General features: G+C 33.9%; 1 protein-coding gene across 1 annotated transcript; it reads left to right on the forward strand.

Annotated features, from left to right (window-relative positions):
• The first annotated feature begins 10091 nt into the window (after nucleotides 1-10091).
• On the forward strand, nucleotides 10092-21323 carry LOC123665512 (UDP-glucose 4-epimerase). The gene is made up of 8 exons (XM_045599804.1): nucleotides 10092-10125; nucleotides 14741-14878; nucleotides 15696-15816; nucleotides 17482-17595; nucleotides 18028-18207; nucleotides 19334-19447; nucleotides 20079-20250; nucleotides 20688-21323. The coding sequence occupies exons 2-8, from the start codon at nucleotides 14748-14750 to the stop codon at nucleotides 20918-20920; spliced, it is 1065 nt and encodes a 354-aa protein (XP_045455760.1). The 5' UTR covers nucleotides 10092-10125; nucleotides 14741-14747; the 3' UTR covers nucleotides 20921-21323.
• Nucleotides 21324-24057: the final 2734 nt, after the last annotated feature.

Raw genomic sequence — 24057 nt, forward strand, 5'->3', positions numbered from 1 at the left:
ATTGGGCACTCCACTCTAAATTCTCATATTGCCTACACTATATTAAAATATTGTCTATTTGTCCCAAAATTAATGTGTATTTTACGCGCAAGCCCAATTTGAAAATGTCCTCAATTGACCGAAAAACTTGATACCACTTTAAAAAATTCATTAGACAAAATTCTAAATTTATCTTTTGATGAAAATTCGTGGACCCAAGCTACTTTACCAATTCGAGATGGTGACATCGGCGTGAGCAAAATTTCTAGTGTCGCTCTTTCTGCGTTTCTTGCTTCTGTGCATAGTATCAAGGGTTTATGTTCTGACATCTTAAAATCTAATTCAGTCCAAATTACAGATGCTACAGATGCAATAGACAACTGGAAGTTAATGTGTCCTAATGGCGATATCCCGAAGGACGCTACAAAACAAAAACTTTGGGATATGCCAATAGTTCACAATACTTATATAAGTTTAACGCAAAATCTTACAAGTGACAAAAACCGTGCCAGGCTAGCTGTGTCAAATAAAGAGTCAGGTCACTGGTTACACGCAATGCCGTCAAAAAATCTTGGGACACTTTTAGACAGTGAAAGTTGTAGAATTGCTCTCGGTTTCCGGTTGGAAACTCCACTGTGCTTTGAACACAGATGTCCGTGCGGAAAAGAGGTCGATTCTTTCGGGCTACACGGCCTTTCCTGTAATAAGAGTTCAGGTAGGTTTTCCCGCCACGGTTCCCTAAACGATACCATAAAAAGAGCTCTTGCCACCATCGACGTTCCTGCTCTTATCGAGCCTACTGGAATTAGTCGCAATGATGGCAAGAGACCTGGTGGATTGACGTTGGTTCCCTGGGAAAGGGGACGGGCGCTTTTGTGGAACGCAACCTGCGTTGACACACTTGCTCCGTCTCATGTCAGGGAAATAGCCTTAAAAGCGGGAGCCGCAGTGGAAAAAGCTGAAACGACAAAACGGCACAAATATTCGTCACTAATTCCAAATTACATCTTTGTTCCGTTTGCAGTCGAAACACTTGGACCTTGGAGTAGCAGTGCTAAAAAAAAATTAAATGAGATAACTCCTCGCCTTATTGCCTCCACTGGTGACAAAAGGGCTGGTGCATTTTTCGCTCAGAGAATCGGCATAGCGATTCAACGGGGAAATGCTTCTGAAAATCCAATAAACGCTAAAAAATGGCTCTAACGTCGATTCGAGTTGCCCGCTAGTTAAACCTGAAAAATATGTACAATTTTTGTATGTATTATACTCTATACTGTGTGATACGGCATCAAAGAATATAGCCACCCCCTCTCTTCCCGTGGGTATCGTAAGAGGCGACTAGGGGATAACACAGTTCCACTACTACCTTGGAGGCCTATGTCCAGTAGTGGACTGCGAAAGGCTGCTGTGATGATGTGATACTTAAATAACATAAAATGTTGTTTTGGAAAATGAACCTTTGATTTTTATGCTATACTCGCGTATGTGCGTTGCCGCCGAGGCTGAGCACATAATATTTACCTGTCAAGGAGTGCGATCCGTTCCCGGTAGCTGAACAGAGAATGCCTCAGCATGTCGTGAATTCGAGAAGGTACGTTAGGGATAATTTGATTGCGTGTTCAAAAATTAAGCTTTAATACATCGTTTAAATGTCCAACTCGTTTACAGCTCACGTATTTATTAGTGGCGACTGGCGGCGGATCGTTCCAGCACTGGGAGGCCGTGTGTTATAGGCGATTCATCAAAACAGTACCGTGCACAAGCATTTTATACTCGCTTTATCAGCTTTGATGTTCTAGAACCGAACAAAAAGAAGAAGAAGAATCGATGGCCGTTGGAGCAGACGAGTCCCGGAATAGAGACCGCGACTTGGCAAACGCAGTGTGGGACGTCCTCCGGCCCGTCGGACCGATGATCTACGTAAGATCGCCGACGTAGGCTGGATAAGGATTGGGAAAACCGGAAAGTCTGGCGCGAACTATGGGAGGCCTATGTCAAGCAGTGGACTGCGATAAGCTGAACTGATGATGATGAGTGATGATTTCATTATTTTTTTAAATATTCTTCTTAAAAGTATTTAATCTTATTGTGAATTTAATTATTTACAACGTAAAAAAATTATCACTTATTTAATATCGCAAAACTGGCTTACTGTTTTTGAACGTTTGTGTACATTTTATTTTGACATCTAACTATTCAAGTTATTGACATCCAGTTAACACGAAAAATTGCTGAAATTTCAGCTTAATTTTCTGAAAAGGGATTATATAAATTGAAGTTTATAGAAATACCTAACTTTTTATGTGTTGTAAAAAATCTATTTTAAAAAAGAAAGTATTAATTAAAGGAGGTTTAAACTTTATAGTTTAAAAATTGCGATATTTATTCCTCAAAGCCGATATTCATCTTTAGCAGTCATGTATTTTATAAATAAACCTTGAATCAAAGAAAACACGTCGATTGTAGGCGGAGTTACGTTATTGAAAACATGATACCATTGAATACCGAGTAAGTACACTTCTTTTATTAGTTTTATTATAAGACGAGTATAGGAGTGTAGGACTGCGTTAATACGTTTTTCCTACTCAATTTATCCGATTTTTTTTTTCTACCGGTAAGAATAAAATCTTTTTTATATAAAATTAGTCATGCATATTATAGGCTTTAGGTTTTTCATTTTATGCCATCAAAAGATAGGTAGCTATGTTCCTATTAGGTTTTTGAAAGTAATAATTGGTAATAATATATCTCCAAAAATGTTATGCTTTGCTCCAAAATTAAGACAATTTATATGCTTACTTTTTATTATATCAGTTTTTTAAACTTATTTAAAATTAATTATTGAAAATATAATTTCAAGTTTTCCATGACATTTTGTTGTACTCTAAAATAAAATAAAGTCAGTTTAAATGCATTATACATTGAATTTCATCATTATTATCAAAAATCTGTCATATCTGATTTTTATATACCATAACTGCTGTGTCTGCGACAGTCCACAAGGAATTTAACAAAAAAGTACCATTTGTAAACTTCTCCAGTTCACAGTTATAAAATAAATATTTTTTTTAAAATAAAAGTAGTCTAAGCTACTCCTTACTATATCAACTATCTGCCAGTGAAAGCCCCGTCAAAATCGGTCCAGCCATTTTAGAGATTCAACGGAACAAATAGACAGACAGACAAAAATTGTAATAAATTTTATTTTGATATATCTACTGTGTATACATATATCTGTATGCATTTAGTAAAAAGCACTTATTTATTTTTATTTTATTTTATTATTTTTAAGAAAACTTACAGCTAGACAATTACATTATAGTTTTGGAATTACTACTAAAAGGCCAATTGTAATGTTACAAACTGATACTCCAATTTTATTTATTTGTGTCATCTTTTCAATTGTGGTCAATGATTTTATTTATTCATGTTCTATACTCACTAAACCTAAATTATTTGTAAAATATTTGTATGTTTTGTAAACTAGCAATTATTACTTTTCATTTTTATTTATGTTATTTATCAAATAAACAATAATGTAACTTATTTATAATAAATAGCATTAAAAAAACATGCAGGTTTATGACAATAAATATAAAATAATAGCACATTTAGCCATCCTCCTATTAGAAGCAAGCTGGGACTGAAAAATCAAACAAAAAAATGCACACATTATTAATTGCACATTTAACAATGAATTTAAAATAAAAAAAATCATTTTTAGGAAACAATTTTTTTTTTAATTGAATTAGTTTTTTCAGTTTACGAATAAATCTGAATGAATGAATATTAATTGCACATTTAACAATCTTTAAGTATTTGATAAATAGTGTGGGAAATATGAAATTTCAATTTTTATTTTGTATCTTCTTTTACTTCATACTGTAATTATCCTAATAAATAATTAAAGAATAAAGAGTAATCAAATAACTATCGATAATAGCACTACTTAATATAAATTATTTTTTTAGTTCAACAAATGTTTACAAACCTGACCTACAAAAAAATAAAAAAATAAAAATTCAAGTGGGACCAAATGACACACCACCTTTCGATTAAATTTTTTTTGTCGAAATCGGTCCACCCAGTCAAAAATTCTGATGTAACATACATAAAAAAAATACAGTCGAATTGAGAACCTCCTCCTTTTTTGGAAGTCGGTTAAAAAAAATAAAACCGCCAAAATTTGTTGGTCTACTTTCATCCAAAACTATGCAACTTACATTCACACACAGATTTTCTGGGGCATAATAAAATGCTATTTTATTCATATCGTAAATATTAGATTCATTCGTAAACTGAAAAAACTAATTCAATTTAAAAAAAATTGTTTCCTAAAAATGATTTTTTTATTTTAAATTTATTGACTGTTGTTATATAACATACTTGAAATTTTTAACAAATTAATTTTGTAAATAACACATTATACAATAGTAATTAATTTTTATTATACATTAGAAAACTATCAAGATGGTCTTTTGGTTGTCACACTATACTTACTAACACAAAGATCGCGCGGCTCGTACGACTCGCGCGATGCGACCAAATTTACCTAAACTTGCAGAGCGTAAAATTGTGAAATGGCTCTTAAGGGAAATATCCCTTGAACTACAGTTTGCAAGTACAGATAAAATTCGCCGAGATTCCCAGCTATCTAGATAATGCGGTTATAATGATAGTATTATAAGTGGTAGAAAGTCGCCTAGATTATTCAAATGAGGTCTCCATCATTTAATTCGCTTACAATATTTATAGCAGAAATAAATAGAGCGATATGAATTCTATTTTAGTATTGTAAATTAAATGCACCGCGAGACTAGACGATTCAAAATTATGGCATACCGTGGAGCGATACAGCAATCTCCAATTTAATGCTAATATTACAGTTTCATGGTCTAAAAATCTTGCCAATTGACGTAAATCAGCATAATTGTGTTTGCTCGCAAACGAAAAAAAAAACAGACTTCAATTACATCGAAGAGTATACAACGTAGATCGACGAAAAAATAGTCAAGTAACTACGCGTTATCAAAGATTACTCAAAAAGTAGTTATCAGATCTCGATAAAATTTATATGTGACCACATGATAAACATCAGCTTTCGATTAAATTAAAAATAATCAAAATCGATACACCCAGTAAAAAGTTATTGCGGATTTTCGAGAGTTTCCCTCGATTTCTCTGCGATCCCATCATCAGATCCTCCAGTTTCCTTATCCAAACTAGGGATATCCCCTTTCCAACAAAATAAGAATTATCAAAATCGATACATCCAGTAGAAAGTTATGCGGTATAATACAACGTAGGTCGACGAAAAAAGCGTCAAGTAAAAACGCATTATTAGATATAACTCGAAAAGTAGTTGTTAGATCTCAAATAAATTTAAATGGGACCAATTGGCACACACCACCTTTCGATTAAAACAAAATTTGTCGAAATCGGTCTACCCGGTCAAAAGTTCTGATGTAACATACATAAAAAAAAAAAATACAGTCGAATTGAGAACCTCCTCCTTTTTTGGAAGTCGGTTATAAACTTCAAAATAAATCTTACTACCTAGTCCAGCCATAAGTTCTATTACAAATGAAAATGCATTTTTTTAAATGAAGTAATGTAATATTATTAAAATTTATACCGACATATTTATTAACGTCTCGGCAAAAAATAAAAAAAATATTCTATTTGCCACGAATCTATGGATTTACGCACTGTTTCCAAGGGAAATTACGCCACTGCTTGCTCCAAAGATTTTGTAAGAGACTCAATGTTGCCGTCTCGTTTAGAGCAGGCCATGTCCTCTAAAACTGACCATAATTTGAAGTCTAAAGGATTGAGGTCTGGGCTACTGAGGGCCAGTCTTCAACTCTTATAAAGTCCGGAACGTTGGTTTCAAGCCAGGCTTGGGTAGTTTTTAGGCCTTGTGACCAGGTGCAGAGTCCTGCTGGAAAGTCCACGATATAATTTTAAAAAGTGTATTGCTGAGAGGTTTCACAACATGATCCAAGACTGTGTCTTGAAAGACTTTGGCTGAAGCTTTCACTCCTTTTTCACAAAAATGTAGTTTTGTGACTCCTTGATAAGACACGCCCCACCAAACCATTACTGACGCAGGATGATGACCACGTTGTACCTTTCCGACAACTTGAGCAGTTTCTTTAGAACAGTGATCGTACACTTTACCATTTTGCTTACTGTAGTGTTCTTCAATCGTAAAAATTTTTTCATCGGTAAAGAGGATATTTCTGTGCCTTTCACCTGCGTATCGCGACAGAAGGCGTTTTGATCGATCCACTCTCTTTATTTGTAAAGATTGATTTAGGGCATGTCCTGTATATCGACGATAAGCACCGAGCTTCAGGTCTTGTTTTATAATACGCGACAGAGTCCTAGCGGGAATCTACATTTCTCGCGACAACAATTTTTGGTTCCTAATGGGGTTTCGACAAATTCTGGCTTAAACAGCAAAACTTAACAGCCTTTGTAGTCTTAACAACACGCGGCCGCCCCGATCTTTTCTGGTCTTCGATAGACGAAGTGTTGCTGTATCTATTGATAGTACGATATACGAACATACGGCTGATACCAAGCTTTTGAAGCGTCTGGAATATGATCGACGGCTCCACACCCACTTTGTGCAAGGCGATCACTGCAGTCCTATTTTCTTCAACACCCCATTCCATATTGTAATTAGATAATGAACACGAAAAAATAGGTGAAATGGCGCAAAATCGTAATAAGTTTTTAAAATAATATACGTGCTCCAATTTCAAAATAATTAAAAAGTAGAAAAAAAGAAAAGTTTTCATGTAACAGTATTTATGGTCAGACTTTTGAAGCCTCTTACTTCTTTTAGAGTTGTTAGAAATCGATTAAATAAATAAATGAATAAGAAATTCTTTATTGGACCAAATACTTTACAATTTCTTAACCTGCCAGACTGCGTGACAGTTTATCGACGGAAATTAAATACACGTGACACAATTGTTACCATGCCCAAATTTATCGTCATTTTTGGAACGAAGTTCCTTACGGCAGGCTTGACACTTGTCTGGGCGAGCGAACTGAAAAAAATGTGATACTAAAATCGTAAGAAAAATATATAACGGAAGTGACGTAATATCAGTCACATGACTGTATAATATAGGGTGTTTTTTTAAGCCCGACAGAACTTGAAATTATAAAAAATAACACAAAAAATTAAATTGTAATCAAAATTTTTTTTTTATTCGAAAGATCAATACGTGGCATTAACATTTGAAAATGATTTCGGGCATATGGGCACCGCGGCTGTTCTTGACGAAGCGCATTCTGGACGTCCAATTTTGGGCCACTTTTTCGAGCACTGCTGGCCGTATGTCACGAATAACACGAACAATGCTGGCCTCCAAGGCGTCAATTGTTGCTGGTTTATCAGCATAAACCAGTGACTTCACGTAGCCCCACAGGAAATAATCGAGAGGTGTCAAATCGCACGACCTTGGAGGCCAATTGACAGGTCCATTTCTCGAAATCAACTTATCGCCAAATTTTGATTTCAATAAGTCGATGGTTGCGTTCGCCGTATGGCACGTAGCGCCATCCTGTTGAAACCACATCTCCTCCGGATCAATGTCATCCATATTTTCAAACAAAAAATCATTGATCATGGTGCGGTAACGATCTCCATTGACCGTAACGCGAGCTCCGGCCTCATTTTTGAACAAATAAGGTCCGATGATGCCACCAGCGTGAAAACCGCACCAAACGGTGCATTTTTCTGGATGTAATGGAGTCTGTAGGGTCTCTTGTGGATTGGTCTCGCTCCATATGCGGCAATTTTGCTTATTAACAAACCCGTTAAGCCAAAAATGCGCCTCATCGCTGAACACAATTTTGCGATAAAACAACGGGTCAGTTACCAACTGCTCTAGAGCCCAATCGGCGAAAGAACGACGCATATAATGGTCTCGTGGCTTCAATTCCTGCACCAGCTGGATCTTATACGGGTGTAGGCCGAGATCTTTGCGCAAAATTTTCCACGTAGTGGACGGACAGAGCCCCAATTCCTGCGACCGACGACGAATCGATAAATTTGGATCTTCTTCCACACTTTCGTTTACAGCGGCGATATTCTCTTCAGTACGCACATTCCTTCGACGTGTTGGTGTTATTGCATCCTCTAGAGAGCATATGGTACGAAATCTATCCACAGTTCGACGAATGGCTTGTTCAGATGGACGATTATGTACGCCATAAAAATGACGAAGTCGTCTATAAGTTGCGCGAATCGACGACTGATTTTCAAAGTAAATTTGGATAATTTCGTAGCGTTGTTCAAGCGTGAGTCTATTCATGATGATTTGTCAGAGTATACTGAAACGATAAAAAAAAATATTTCATCAAAATTTAATTTTTTGTGTTACTTTTTACAATTTAAAGTTCTATCTAGCTTACAAAAACACCCGATATAACGTTTGTAAAACTAAAATATTACTAGTAAACTTTTTTAAAATTATTTATATAATTTTATATTGTCGACAGAAATAAATAAAGCCATATGTTTTTTTTTTATTTCACTTAATAGTTTGAATTATTATTATTATTATTTTGTTTGATTTATTTTATTTTACGGTATTTGTTATTTTTCAAAATACTAAATTTAAATATATTTTTTTTAAATATTAAATTTCCTTAATACTTTTACGTACTTAATTAAAAACCAATCAATAAAATTAAAAAAAAAATCAAGAACTAGAAAATATATATATAAATTTCAACATTTTTTTCAAATTGTGTTGCTTCTATACTATCCAAAGGAACTTCGTTCCTAAATGGTGTCCCATGACACCACATAATTTTTAGAATTTTTTTTTTTCATATAACTAGGTCATCAAACAACAAGCGTAAGGCTCACCTGATGGTAAGCGATTACCGTAGATTATATACGTCGCCAACACCAGAAGCATCGCGAGCGCGTTGCCGACCCTATCCCCAATTCTCCTCAGGTGCTCTGGTCACCTTACTCACCAACAGCAACACAACACTGCTTGAGAACAATACTATTTAGCTGTGATCTTCTTCTATAAAGTCGAGGTACTATCCCAGTCGGACTGTTCCATATTTAAGTAGGACCTGCTGTACCCTACCTCAGTTAAATTGCTATTATTATTTTTCAAATATAATATTGGTAGGTACTTGTATGATTTTTTAAATGAACAGATTTTACTGGACAAGAAACACTCTTCTCTGGTTAGCTATTTTTATTTTATTATTTATTACATTTGTATTGGAATAATTTTATTATTTATTTGCTTTAGCAAAAATAAAATGCTTAATATTTATTTCTTTCTACTACATTAAAATATTTAAATGTTAAAATTTTATTGTTGTTTTATATTGCTGATTGTGGCCGAGACTTCTATTGTCTAACTATATAATGTTATGCACTTAGGCATAATAATTTTTAAAATATTTATTCACTATAAAGTCATTACTGTTGTGTAGCTACGGCATTAAAGAATATAGCAACCCCCTCTCTTCACGTGGGTGTCGTAAGAGGCGACTGAGGGATAACATATTTCCACTACCACCTTGGAACTTAAAAAGCCGACCGATGGCGGAATAACCTTCCAACTGCTGGTTTTGAAATACACGGGCTGCAGACGGACAGCAGCGTCTTCGGTGCGATAAAGCCAGCCCTGCGGTCACCAACCCGCCTGCCCAGCGTGGTGACTATGGGCAAAACACATGAGTTCACGCTATTTTTGGCGTGAACTTATGGAGGCCTATGTTCAGGAGTGGACTTAGATAAGCTGAATGAGAAATGAAATAATGTTATTCAGTAAAAAATTATAACCATTTTTTTGTACATATAGCAAAAATGTTTTTATTGTGAGACTATAAAACTATGTGTTTATTGTGAGTCTTTGGACATCAAAAAGAAAGTGAGTTATTCCATTAATTCAATAAAATATAAAAGATTAAACAATGATCAATCATGTATTACAGAAATATGTCAACACATTACATATTTCAAAACCCTAGAGCACTCGACGACATTGATACAAGCGTTGATAAACTAATCTGCTCGTAATAGGAGAGAACAATTTGATAACTCGGCACTCGGCAGTGACCCGGCGGCCATCGTCTCTCACGCACGTTTAAAATGTTAGTAAATTTTATTTCATTTTTTAAAATATTTCTTATGAGTGAAATTTGTGAACATATTTCACATATATTGTATATTTTTCTTTAATTTGGTTTACGTCTGTTTTACATTCGAAACAATGTCTTATCGTTAGTTTTGAATGCTTTGTAAACTAAAAAGTTAAATATGATTTTGTAGTACGGTCTTTGCAGTATATATATTAGTCTTATGTAATATTTAACATAATACAAATTTTTAGCGTGTTATCATTTATATATTTTTATTACAATTATTTTTATTACGTCTGAAGTCGTATACTGATATTATAGTATTATCCAGTAGTAATGTTCGTTACAAATCCTTAAGATAAACTTATATTACCTTCTTGTAATACTCTACTCATATAATTTTATTATGTTCTATAACAAATATTGATACCTAAATTTTGTTACACTTAAAATGTTCTTTTAGTATCTATATACGTATATTAATTTTCATAAACTACAAAATATCGTAAGGAAATTTTCTTTCGTGTTTATCCTTTTGTGATTTATTATCCCATAGGTATAAGCGTATGTCTTGCCATAAGCTTTTCGTGTATGTAGAGTTCTTCGCGAGCTCTATCTGTTATGTAGTTACATGTGTTGTGGATGTTTATGTGGAAAATATTTTTTTGCTTCCACGTTACGTTGTTGCAGAAATTTTCTGCGGGTGACTACTTCAGGTGACTAGTGTAAACAAATACTCGGGAAATATATTTTATTGTTCGTCATTTTAGTGCGAATATTTGAAATTACTAATTATTTAGAATCATTGCATGTAAGTGAAACGATAGCAGCTCATAACATTTTAATTAAACTTACTCAGTCTTTAATGTATGGTCATATACGTTAGTTCCCTTACTTCTATTGTCCAGCTTTTAGTTTCATTTAAATTTGACTGTCATCTGACTGATCTCATCTTTTATTATATGTATGTATTGAGAAGTGTAAAAGTTAATCGGCTGCTCTACTTAAGGTTGACGTATAATTTTGAGGGATAACCATTTGTAATTTTGTATGTACAAATATTAATACTTGCTCTAAATGGCAACGCGACGGAATCCATATTCGTCTCGAACGGGAATGAATACAGCGTTCATGGGTGTTAATGACTATTTCGTCACCACTAAACCGAAACGGTAATTCAAAATGATGACCATTAATTGAAATAGTAGGCATACTTTTTCGTCTCGTTGACGCACGCTCGTTTTATCAATTTAGTTAATACAACTCGTTGTCCTACGTGAGTAGACGCGATGCGGAAATATCAAATAATGCAGCATGTGTTTGTTGCGTTGACGGTCGCGGGTTTGATTCCAGGATGACAAATGAAATGATAATCTCATTACAATGATAAGTGTCGTTAGGCTCATCATTTTAACTTATAATTGTTATTTTCGGAGTTTACGATAAAATCATAAAAAAAACGCATATCTAAGTAGGTACTTACAAAATTTATGTGTCAAATCTCCGACTCCACACTTTCCGGAAAAGTTTGTTAATATAATTATTTTGTTAATAGTAGATAGTGATCTGTGATAAGTATTTTAATCTTACCTTTTACAACATTTCACTTGGATTCAATAATTGTAACTATTATCTATATCGGCCTGTATCTATCATTTTATATCTGCCTGTGTCAATATTTTAAATACAAGTTTAAATACTTGTTAAGTTAACGATATTTTTCGGTCGTTGATAAAAATATTATTGTCCATAAATTTTACCGTCTGTTACTATTTAATTTTAACTTTTTCGAGTTTCATTACGCTAAGAAGTGAAATAAATAAACGCCGATACAGTAATTTCAAACTCAACGGTCCCTAGTAGAATGAAAATCCAGGATTGGTATTCGAAAAACACACAACACAATCACAAACGCCTAGACCACGACAAACATCTGTGTGACCTGAAGAAATATTTGTCACGTGCTGAAAGCATTGACATGCTATTGAAATTCCTATGAATTCCTATGATCCTGCTATTGAAAGCTACCGCAGCTTCTAATCAATATGTAGAAAAAAAAAACCGACTTCAATTACACCGAAGAGTAATACAACGTAGATCGACGAAAAAATAGTCAAGTAACTACGCGTTATCAAAGATAACTCAAAAAGCAGTTATCAGATCTCGATAAAATTTATATGTGACCACATGATAAACATCAGCTTTCGATTAAATTAAAAATTATCAAAATCGATACACCCAGTAAAAAGTTATTACGGATTTTCGAGAGCTTCCCTCGATTTCTCTGGGATCTCATCATCAGATCCAGGTTTCCTTATCATGGTACCAAACTATGGATATCTCCTTTCTAACAAAAAAGAAATATCAAAATCGGTACATCCAGTAGAAAGTTATGCGGTATAATACACGTAGGTCGACGAAAAAAGCGTCAAGTAAAAACGCATTATTAGATATAACTCGAAAAGTAGTTTTTAGATCTCAAATAAATTTGAATGGGACCAATTGACACACACCACCTTTCGATTAAAACAAAATTTGTCGAAATCGGTCCACACGGTCAAAAGTTCTGTTGTAACATACATAAAAAAAATACAGTAGGGGATGATTTCCCCGATAACAATTATTTTATTTCCTTGACAGGGTTTCAAACTGTCGATGCCAAATTTCATCATATACTTACAGTCCGAGGGGCCTCCTGATCTTAATCTCTGGGCACTCCCCGCCTTGCCCCTTTGTAGCTACGCCACTGCTTTCGTGGGTCTTAAGGAACATACAAAAAAATACATTAGCCGAATTGGTCGAGACGTTCTCGAGTTATGCACTTAGCAACATTTATTTTACCACGCTTTTATTAGCTAGGGTTGTATGTGTATGTGTGCGTGCGTGAATGCGTGCGTGCGTGTATATGCGTGCGTGTATATACATATATATGATTGTTCGATCTTCTACTACTATAATATAAACTATTTGTAATTAAAAATTATTTTCTACTTTTTAGTTCGATTAGTTATAAAAGCGTGGTTTTTTAGTTTTTTTTTAAACTATAATTTATTTATTCATAAAGATTAGTTGAGACAGAATGAATATTTTTCTAAAATCTTAACTCCTATCAATATTGATTGTTAAAAATAACTCTATAGAAATGTCAATGTTTTAATGTGCATAACAACTAGTAATTAATGTTAATTATATATATTAAGTAAATATTTTATGAAATAATTAAGTGCTTTGACAATATAAAATATTGACTTTCATAAGTACACAAATACAAAGTGCACTTGAAGCAAATAAGTTCACGTTACTCATAGTTTAGTCCGTTAATAATGAAACCAGGTAACAACTACGCACACAGTGTTGAAACACTCGCTGAAACTAAACTGTATTTGTTTATATTATAAACATTTTATATATATATATGTCTATAGACGATATATGCCATTCGTTTGTCTCGCTAAAACTCGAGAATGGCTAGAAGAATTTGGCTAAATTTGATCTTGAAATATTTGTAGAGCTTAGGCTTAAAGACGAGAAACATAAATAATAAGTAGGTAAGGGAAAATACTAAAAACGACAATTTAATTTTCCAATACAAAATGTAATGAAATTTAATATCTTTTGTCAAAAAATTGTCACTTGGTTGTCAAACATTCGTTGTCAAATATGCGATCAGAAAGTGTTTTGTCCATATTTTTCGCAAATATAATGATGTAGTTGATACGAAATTCACCGGTCATCTAGTATGGAATAAAGTAAGAGATAACTAATTTTGAATCGTTTAAATCTTGACGACGTGTTAGCGCGTCACAGCACTGGCAGTATTGGTCGCGGGTTCGATCCTCGCATATAGATGTTTCTCGTGTAGTAGGGCGTTTATGCTTGTGTTTTGTGTTTGTTTCCGGAAAGTCCTACTGGGGGTCGTTGAGTGTAAAGCGTTTATATATTTATTTAAGAAAATGTAATTATATTAGTCTTTAAAAATTTAATGGCAGTTAATGTGAAAGTATCACCGATGTGGTGGCATGTTGATTCTATTGAGGGTAACCAGCGACAATCACTGGCTAATTTAAAACTCCTCAACCATTCTAAATTTAGTCATGTCTTGCATGAAATACCGCTCTCCTGAATCCACACATCTTTATTGTTAACGAGCTGACTCGGCGAATTTGGCACCACCATTTTTACGTCTTTTTAGTGAATATATCGATTTTTTATAATGTTCTACAAAAATATTTATTCAATTAGGTGCAGTGTTTCGGAAGTTATGCGTTTGCGTATGTACATACATTTCGGCAATTAATTTTTGTGTATAGGGGCGACTTTACCTAAAGTTCAGGAGGTGCGGTGAACTCGGACACCTGGTTGCCGAATTATCGACATACCTCTAAAGTAAAGACAAAAAAAAAATCGACAGACACATTTACATTGTAATTTGACAAATTTTAATTTCCTCGTTTTGATTTGCTCTTTTTTTTAACAGGCTGCCGTAGTACTAATTGACGCTGGGTCTACAGGGGCTAGAGTCGTGTACCCACACAAATTCATCACTAATATACTCATGAACCGTATAATATAGCTATTAGTTTATTTGGTCCCCCTGTCCCGAAATTATATTAGATACATTTTCCAGAACAATAATGTCATCAGCGATCCTCGTGACGGGCGGGGCGGGCTACGTCGGCTCGCACACAGTCATGACGCTTCTCGAATGTTCTGACACTTCGGAATATGAGATCGTTGTTATTGACAGTCTTACAAATGCATATAGGTAAGGCATACACTGTTAGTTTTGTTTTTATAGTGGGCATACAGGTTAAAAATACAATGTGAAATTTATTTTTCATAAGTTTCTATAAGTCAACACTTGGTAATTTTAATTAAGAAAAAAAGAAATACTTAATAACGCTTACAATTTATAAAAATTAAGAAGTTTAAGATATTAATGGCACAAACATAAGATAATACAATTAAAAAGGGATAGGGAACTCAAAGACAGCAATAGAAAGGAAAGGCCACTCAGGATAGAAATAGGACAATTTTTCAATACTCTTAATATCCAAAAATATAATTTTGATCACTGTAGCTTGTAACATCCCACAGCTGGGCAAAAGCCTCTTTCCATGTAGGCCAAGGAAAAAGTTTTATATATGGCAGGAAAACTATAAATTTGGAGATATTGACATTTGTTTTCTGTGTAAAATGTTGTATGCATAATTATCATATATAAAATAATGCAAAATTATAAGTATAAAAATTCAGAAATGTAGGTTTATTTGCTATTTATTTTCATTACTGCAAATGTTTTTTTTTTTATCTATATCTATATCAATACTAAATTATAAAGAGGTAATGTTTCTAACTTTGTTTGTTTGTAGGGGAAAATCTTCGTAAATACTGATCCGATCATGAAAATTCTTTTACGAACAGAAAGCTACACTATTCAGGAGTGATAAGGCTATATTTTATTGTTATTAAACAAAAAAATCAGTAAAAAATAATAGTATAAATGTAATCAAATAAAAAATGTAAATCAAGTCGGAGAAATGAGAGCACAATGAAAACTTTACTATATTAAATAATTACAGATCTGAGGGCGAGAAAAAACCAGAACCTTTAAAGAGGATAGAAGAAATGACAGGAAAGAACATACACTTCTATGAAACCGACATTAGGGATAAAGAAGGACTCAACAGGATATTTTCTAGTGTATGTTTTGTTTTCTTAATGTCCTAATCCTATGGCTATTGTCTTATTTGTCTGAGATGCACTTTCGAGAAAATAACTCTTAGGTAATAATAATAATAATACACTTTATTGTACACCAAAAACAGAAATAATACATAGCAATGAAAGAAATTATTTTAACAATATATTCATTAGAGACAAAAGGCGGCCTTATCGCTAAAAGGCGATCTCTTCTAGGCAACCTCAGGGCAAAGGAAATGGTGTAGCGTCAGCATAGGTAGAAGTTACAACAAATTTATAATAAATATTTAAATAATTAAACATATACATACATAGCCACATAAATGCATACATGCATATAAATACATATATACATTATAGGTATTACAGTCCAATGAAAAAAAAAAATAACATTTACCATCAGATGCTTATGTAACACTAGGCTACGTAATGTTATAATCAAAAATCAAAATAAAAATTAGTTTCAAAAGCACCTTCGAATCGTCGTTTTACAAATTAAAATATTTATTATTTTTAAAAGTGAAGCTGCACAGAAAAACCGGCAAGAAACTCCACAGCATGTTAAAAAAAATATCACTTCAGTCTATCGTAGTCCACTGCCGGACATAGGCCTCCACAAGCTCGCGCCAAAAATGGCGCGAACACATGCGATTTGCCCATACTCACCATTAAAAAAAATATATATAAACTGCGTTTTTATAAAAAAAATGGTAATATCTTGCATGAAATGTAGCATCACTAAGTCCACATATCGTTATCATTAAGTACTCCTGTACCGGATAATTAGCTTTAACTAATAATTTATTTTTAATATAAACTTTAAATTTATTCTCAGACAATTTCAATATTCTTTGTCACTGCTGGAAAGCAGTATTATTTAGCTGTGGTCTTCTGTAAGGTCGAGGTACAACCCCAGTCGGGCTGCTCCATGTTTTGAGCAGGAAATTTTCTGCTGTGCCCTACCTCAGTTTTTTTTTAAATATAAGTTTTAACATCCATGGGGTCTTAAGTACCCATGCCTTTTTCATTTACATTTTAATTTTCAAAGCTTTGACGCAACCCCTACCTCAGTTTAGAAAATTCCTTCTCATGTTTACACTGCGATTATTATTATTTATATCAAAATAATCTTGTGAATAAACATAATATTGATATAAATATATTGTTACGCAACGCTTATGGAAAACATAGCTCCAAGATCATAAATGCCACGAATGGCCCTTTTTTGCAAAATAAATACAGAATATCTTTGTGATCCTTAAATGTTACTTTATAAAGCTACATTATAAAATTTGAAAAGAATTTACTTAAATTAGGTGTAAAAAGTATTTTGATTTTGTCTCATAACTCATTCAATATCAATCTTGAAATTCAGTAATATATTAGAAGTTATCTTGAAATGGCGTTGCATTGAAATTTTCTACTTGTAAAATAGTGTAATAGTAATTATTCATGCTAATGATATTTTAGTTATATCCTTCTTATAAGCCAAACTCTGATGTTTTATAGCCCATATCTGGTCTAAATCTTCCAAATAAAAACACGTTTTTTCAAAAATTTCAAATTTTGCCTTCTAACTTCACACTACACTTCACACCAACAAGTTTATTCAACTTTATAGTACTATTAAAGATTCTTTACTTATATTTTAAATAATATTTACAGCATAATATCGAATGCGTGATCCACTTCGCAGCATTGAAGGCTGTGGGGGAGTCAGTCGAGAAACCGCTGGAGTACTACCAGGCCAACATATCTGGGACGTGCACGCTTTTTGAGGTGATGATGATGATGACAGAATAAAAAAAATATAAATCTGATAGGAAGCCCAGGTGGTACAATAGGTAGAAGATACGGATGTCGACCGAATTTGACATTTTAAGATGGAACTTACACATTAGACATTTAATTATATATCATATTTGGAATATTAAAACGCAACGCGTTTGCGATGCTTCTGGTATTGCAGGCCTCTATAAGCTACGGTAATCGCTTATTATCAGGTGAGCCGTACGCTTGTGTACCGGCTTAGTTGAAAAATATTTTTTAAAAACGCTTAAAAAAGTATTTCAACCCGGATTTATATCAAATTTATTTCAAGGTGATGCCTAAACACGGAGTGTATAAGCTAGTTTACAATTCCTTAGACCAACACCAATTTATAAAAAATTGGTCCTTCGAGCCGGATTTTAACACCGAATCTATTACCAGGCGATGCGCAAACACGGTGTACACAAGTTAGTATACAGCTCGTCGTGTACGGTATATGGAGAGCCGGAGCAACTGCCTCTGGACGAGGAACACCCTACGGGGCGCGGGCTGGCGAGCCCCTACGGGAGGTCCAAGTACTTCTGTGAGGAGATCATGAAGGATATCTGCACTAGTGATGCGGTTTGTACGATTATTGACTATATGTGTCTCGTGATTTCACTCGTGTTTATTCCAATCGATAAAATTTTATTCGACTTTTAAGATTGTCCGATAACTGGGCTGTAAGATTGATATAAATATATAGGTATACTGTATTTAACTTTAAAAGCATATTTATAAATTATGTTTACATATACTGTTGGCAAGGGCGAACTTATCTCTATATCCCTACCAGTCTACCCGTGGAGGAGAGAAACGATGTTTATTGATTCTTAAAATTTTGGATGATTTTGTTCCACCTGAGGCCTAACCTTTTTTTTTTTTTTTTTTTTTTTTTTTTTTTTTTTTTTTTTTTTTTTTTTTTTTTATAGATGGGGAAATGCTATTTACGCACTGACCCCGCCACCCGAGAGTGACGGGAGTGTGGAGCTCCCGGCGTGTGGTGCAATGCCAGACTATCCACTAAAACCCACATCTTTTATCCGCCGGCACCTTAGTGGGTACGCAGTGTGACCGCTTGCGCATACTACCACCACGCCCCCGGTGATGGCCTTTCGGCCCCGTCGGAAGGGACGCTCAACCGTTCCAAGTCAATTCCACCGCCGTCTGCAGGTGGGAGACGAGGTCCAGGAACTGCCCCGACACCAGGCCGCACCTGGCAGCCCCGCAGAAACTGCAGGGCGCCCAGCGCTACCCGGAAGCATGCGCTTGCGCGCCTTAGAGCGGGCGAGCGAACCCGCCCACTCCGTCCGCCGCGTGGGGGGAGAGAAAAACCCGACCCTCACGTCACCGCGCCGTCTCAGCGCCACTCACACCGCCGCGCCTCCGCGCCAACGCACCCGCGCTCACAAGTCCACTCTGCTGACCAGAGCGGTACCCGGAGCGCATCGTCTGGTTTTGGTCCGCGGGGGTCCGAAGACCCCTACCACCCGCAGTCGTGAGACCGCAGGCGGCGTTCCCCTATCCGCCACCCGGGGGACGCGCCCAGTAGAAGTCCAGCAACTCCCCCCCTTGGAGCCCAGGTCCCAGACCTAAGTCTGGGGCCTGGGCTCCAAAGGACCTGAGGCCTAACCTAACCTAACCTAACCTAACCAGGAAGTCAAAATCTTTTAATTATAATTCAATTTTTTAATCATTTGTGTTTCAGAAATGGATGATAGTATCTCTGCGATACTTCAACCCTGTGGGCGCCCACAAGAGCGGAAGGATCGGTGAAGACCCCTCAGGGCTACCGAATAATCTCATGCCTTTTATATCTCAGGTAATTTTACTTACTTATTATAATTTACTATTAAAACACGACATTTACTGCGTTTGTTGTTTTGGGTTCTTGATATTTCGCCAATATTGCCCGAGCCATAGTCACGAGTGCGTACAATATTTTGGTCTTGGTTTGTTAATTATGAAAAAGGTATGAATTACATATTTCGCATTATTAGGATAGCTTATTTCGTGACTAAAATAATGAGAATTCTTGACTGATTGATTATTATGCCTTTAGAACGTTTTACGAGTTATACCATTTTAAGCTTACATAATATTTTAACTTTTTATAATTTAGATAAAATTTTAAAGTTATTTTTATCAGATTGCAATAAAAGCGGTAACCAAACGAATTATTTTATTGCAGGTTTATTTTTATTTACTAGTTATTATCTTACTTTATATGTATATTTTGTATATTTACTAATTTCATTACAAAATAATTAACAAAAGGTAGTCGATTATAACGATCGATTATAATAAACGCGCGGTTGTCGCTAATTGCAGTAATCTCCCTGGTATTACTTTAATAAAAAATAACTTTAGTATATATTAATAATATTTATTATTATTGTCGTAAATTATGTTAACATATATTTTATCACCAATATTAATGTTTCCCTACACAGGTAGCTGTGGGTCGTTTAAAGGAACTACTAGTGTTCGGCAACGATTATCCAACTATAGACGGGACCGGGGTTCGAGATTATATCCACGTACAAGACTTAGCGGAGGGACACGTGAAAGCTATTCAACTGTTCAAACAGTCCGGGTTTAGTGGGTTCCATGCTGTTAATTTGGGTAAGGGGTGCTAGAATTTTTGTGTATGTAAATGTTTTATTCTAAATTATGTCTTTATTCTAAGATTCTACAATTATCAATATTAAATTTGTAAATATTTATTTGATGTCTTTTCGATATAAGAAATTCTTATCTTAATGTATTATTAAAAAAATATTCCTACCATCTCTGTCTGTCTGCTCTGTCGTGAGCAGATTTTCATGCGGTTTTCTTTAATAGATAGAGTAGTTCCCGAGGAAGGCTTAGGTGTATAACTTTTTAAGGTTTATATAAATTGGTTGCAATAGAGCAATAATTGCTAAAGAAGTCAATGAAGGCGCCTGGGAGCTTGCATCGAAAACTCTGCCAAAACCATTTGATAAATGACAATGATAGCTTACTGTAGTTATTCTAACTTTAACTAACTTCGCTTAATAAAACAAAAATTTATCTCCAAGGTACCGGTACCGGCTACTCAGTTCTACAAATGATATCAGCGTTCGAAAAGGCAAGCGGTAGGAAAATTCCATACAAGATAGTAGGGCGTCGTGCCGGGGATATAGCTGCGAACTATGCGGACGTCTCTCTCTCACAGAGGCTACTCGGTTGGAGAGCGACAAGGACGCTAGATGACATGTGTCGCGACACGTGGGCCTGGCAGAGTAGTAACCCGCAGGGTTTCAAGAGGTAACAAGTTCTTTGAACGATAGGCAGGGAAGGACAAAGGATAAGAAAAAAAAAACAAAGGACCTCTCCACCAAAATTCTCCAAATAAAAATAATACATATCCATAACATACACACACGGTCTGTTGCTGACATGAGCAAGTTTATGCTAGTTAACAATTGACTAATATAGCTACATAACTTTAATTTTTTTGATACATAAATTAATTAATACGCTTCATACAATACAATAGTAAATGATCGACCACTTAACATAATCAACAGAACACAATGAAACTATACTTGTACAAACAGTTAAAGATTGCAAGAAAAGTAATTTGTTAAGAAGTTCGCTGGGTTTTCCGCTTTTATTTATATAAACAACTAGCTGCCCTGACAGACTTCGTTCTGTCAAAAGTTAATATTAAAAATTATTATTTTTTTAATATTAAAACCTTCCGTGGGCTTTAAGGAAAATACAAAAAAAAAATAATAATAATTAGCCGAATCGGTCGAGCCATTCTCGAGTTATGCGCTTAGCAACATTCATTTTTATTTATATATAGATATAGGTATGAAATTAAACGGTTTGTGGGCATACTTAATCTTAAATCCAGAGAGAAAACAATAACAGAGGAAATAGATTTTCTATTTATCTCACAGCAATAATTTTATCTCGATTCAATGCCAAAACCATACCTAGTTATTTTGAATTTATAACGTCATAGTTATGTATCTAACGAAATAGTCACTAGTAAATAGTAATATAAATAATATATTTTCACTGTAAAAGAATAGTGCGTACTAAAAGTATAAAACTAGAAATTTTATAATAGAATATACATAATCATCTTATTATTATCAACTCTGGTGAAAAATTTCGTACTTTGAATTATTGAGATTATTTGACTTTTTCTGATTTTTACACTTTTAAAGACTTATTCTGACTTATTCTTCTCAAAAAAGTCTTGCAGAGTTTTGAAGATTTCTTAAGATTTTTCCAGAAAATTATTTCTCTGTTTGTATGTATTCAAATTTCTATAAAATCGAATATTTGTCCTTCAAAAGGTCTTAAAAATATTTCCTATAAAAGAAAGTTTTTATTTAATAGAGTGTTTTGTTAATTATTTTTAACCAATATAAAACCAAATATGTATTAAAAATGCATTTAGTGACAAAGTTACCAAATGTTATAATAAATAAAAATTTATATCTACGATTTAGTTAGTTTGTCTCGTGTTAATTTTTATCGTATTTCAATATTCATTTCAAGAATAATTAGTCCTAGATTAATGGCCTAACTAAACTATGTTACAAGAAATCGTAATATTCATAAATGGCATGATTTTTTTAAATTTTAAAATTTATGTTACCTTTATTTGTATAATAATTAAATTTTGTAATGTACTGCTGCACCACTAGCAGTTACTGCTAGATCGCTGTTATTTAAAACAAAAAAAAAAAGATATATTTTTTAGGTTTATAATGTTATAATTATATTAAACAATGTTATGTAATAAGGTTTATTTAATGTTTTATTTTTTTGCGTTTATTTTAATATTGATTATGTGAAGAAATATATTTCTTAATGATTTTATGTATTTTGTGATTAATTTTAAAGATATATTTTTTTTAGTTTACGAATTACATATTATATGTGACATTTATATGTGTCTATTATACCATAAAATATGAGTAATATATTTGAGGTCTTACTTATGCTGTGACATTGTAATACATTATTATTGTATTTTTATTGGTAAGACCGCTTATAGTTAAATTTACCATTTTAAATGTTCCTATTGTGTTGCCATGTTATAACTAGTATTTATTGCAATTTTAGCATTTAACTGTACCTATACTATTATGTACAAAGCCAAAGTACTTTCCAAAAATATTTGAAGATGTTTATTTATTGCGAAAATTCTATTTTCCTTAATTTAGCATTTATTCGTGTTGTCTATAATTATCATTCCAAAAATGCATTTTGTTAAAAAGATTCCTTATTTACTTCTAATTTTGACTATTTTTGGTGCTATATTTTTTTATTTTGTACAAACAAAATTATCGAATGTTTATTTTTTAATCGATTCAAAAATAAAGTTTTTAATAGTAATTTAAAATGGTTTTATTTCATTAAATACTGAAAACGTTGTATGGGTAATGAGGTAACTATGACATTAAAAATCGCTGCCTACGTTACTTACGTAGGATAAAAACAATTCTTTTACAATCTTTTCCTTGAAAAATAATTGTAATATATGATCGAACCCCATATTATATATTGTGAATGCTACATATCTCCTATACCTATCTAATACTCTTTTCTCGTTATTTATTTTAAAAAAATAGAAATGTTTTAAAATATATAGAAATGTTTCATCCCATATAGACTCAACACTCCTTCAGAGTGATCTCGACAATTTGAGTACATGGTGCCTAACTATTAGAATGATATTGATCCCTGAAAAGTGCTTCCACTCATGCATTCATTCTCATGTTGACGACATCGTAAGGAAGTCTGCGCAAACTTTAGGATTCATTAAGCGCAACAGCAAATGTTTTCATTATAGCACACAAAATACTACTTTTTAACAGCACGGTGCGAAGTCGTATAGAATATGCCAGCTCAATTTGGAACCCCTCTTACTTGGTACACTCGCAAAGAATTGAGAATATCCAGAGATCGTTCACTCGACATCTAGCGTGTGCGTGCAGCGGTATCTCTCAGAGGAACCCTTACAACCAGCGCCTAGCCTTCTTTAAAATGCCTAAACTTAGAGCTCGAAGAACAGTCCATGACCTCCTCCTCTTCCACAGACTGGTTAACGGGCGGACGGGCTGTTGCGACTTGCTGTTTCATTTTTCTGTCAATGTTCCGTTCAACTTACCTCGTCGACCAATTTCTAGGCTTTTTCGTGGCCCCTTTTCCAGAACTAATTTGGGTACACAAACTTCGATTACAAGAATGTGTAAACATTGACGTTTTTCACGACACATTAACTGTTACAGAACTAAAATATTACAAGATTATAACATTAAACCCTAGATTAATATTTTATCTCAGGCTCAGTTCGGTACAATTTGTATTCCGAGTTTATTATTGTTTATCATTGTTATTTTTGTGCCTTTTTTTTTTTTTTTTTTTTTTTTTTTTTACGAT

This window comes from Melitaea cinxia, chromosome 24 (genome assembly GCF_905220565.1).
Source record: "Melitaea cinxia chromosome 24, ilMelCinx1.1, whole genome shotgun sequence".
Classification (NCBI taxonomy): domain Eukaryota; kingdom Metazoa; phylum Arthropoda; class Insecta; order Lepidoptera; family Nymphalidae; genus Melitaea; species Melitaea cinxia.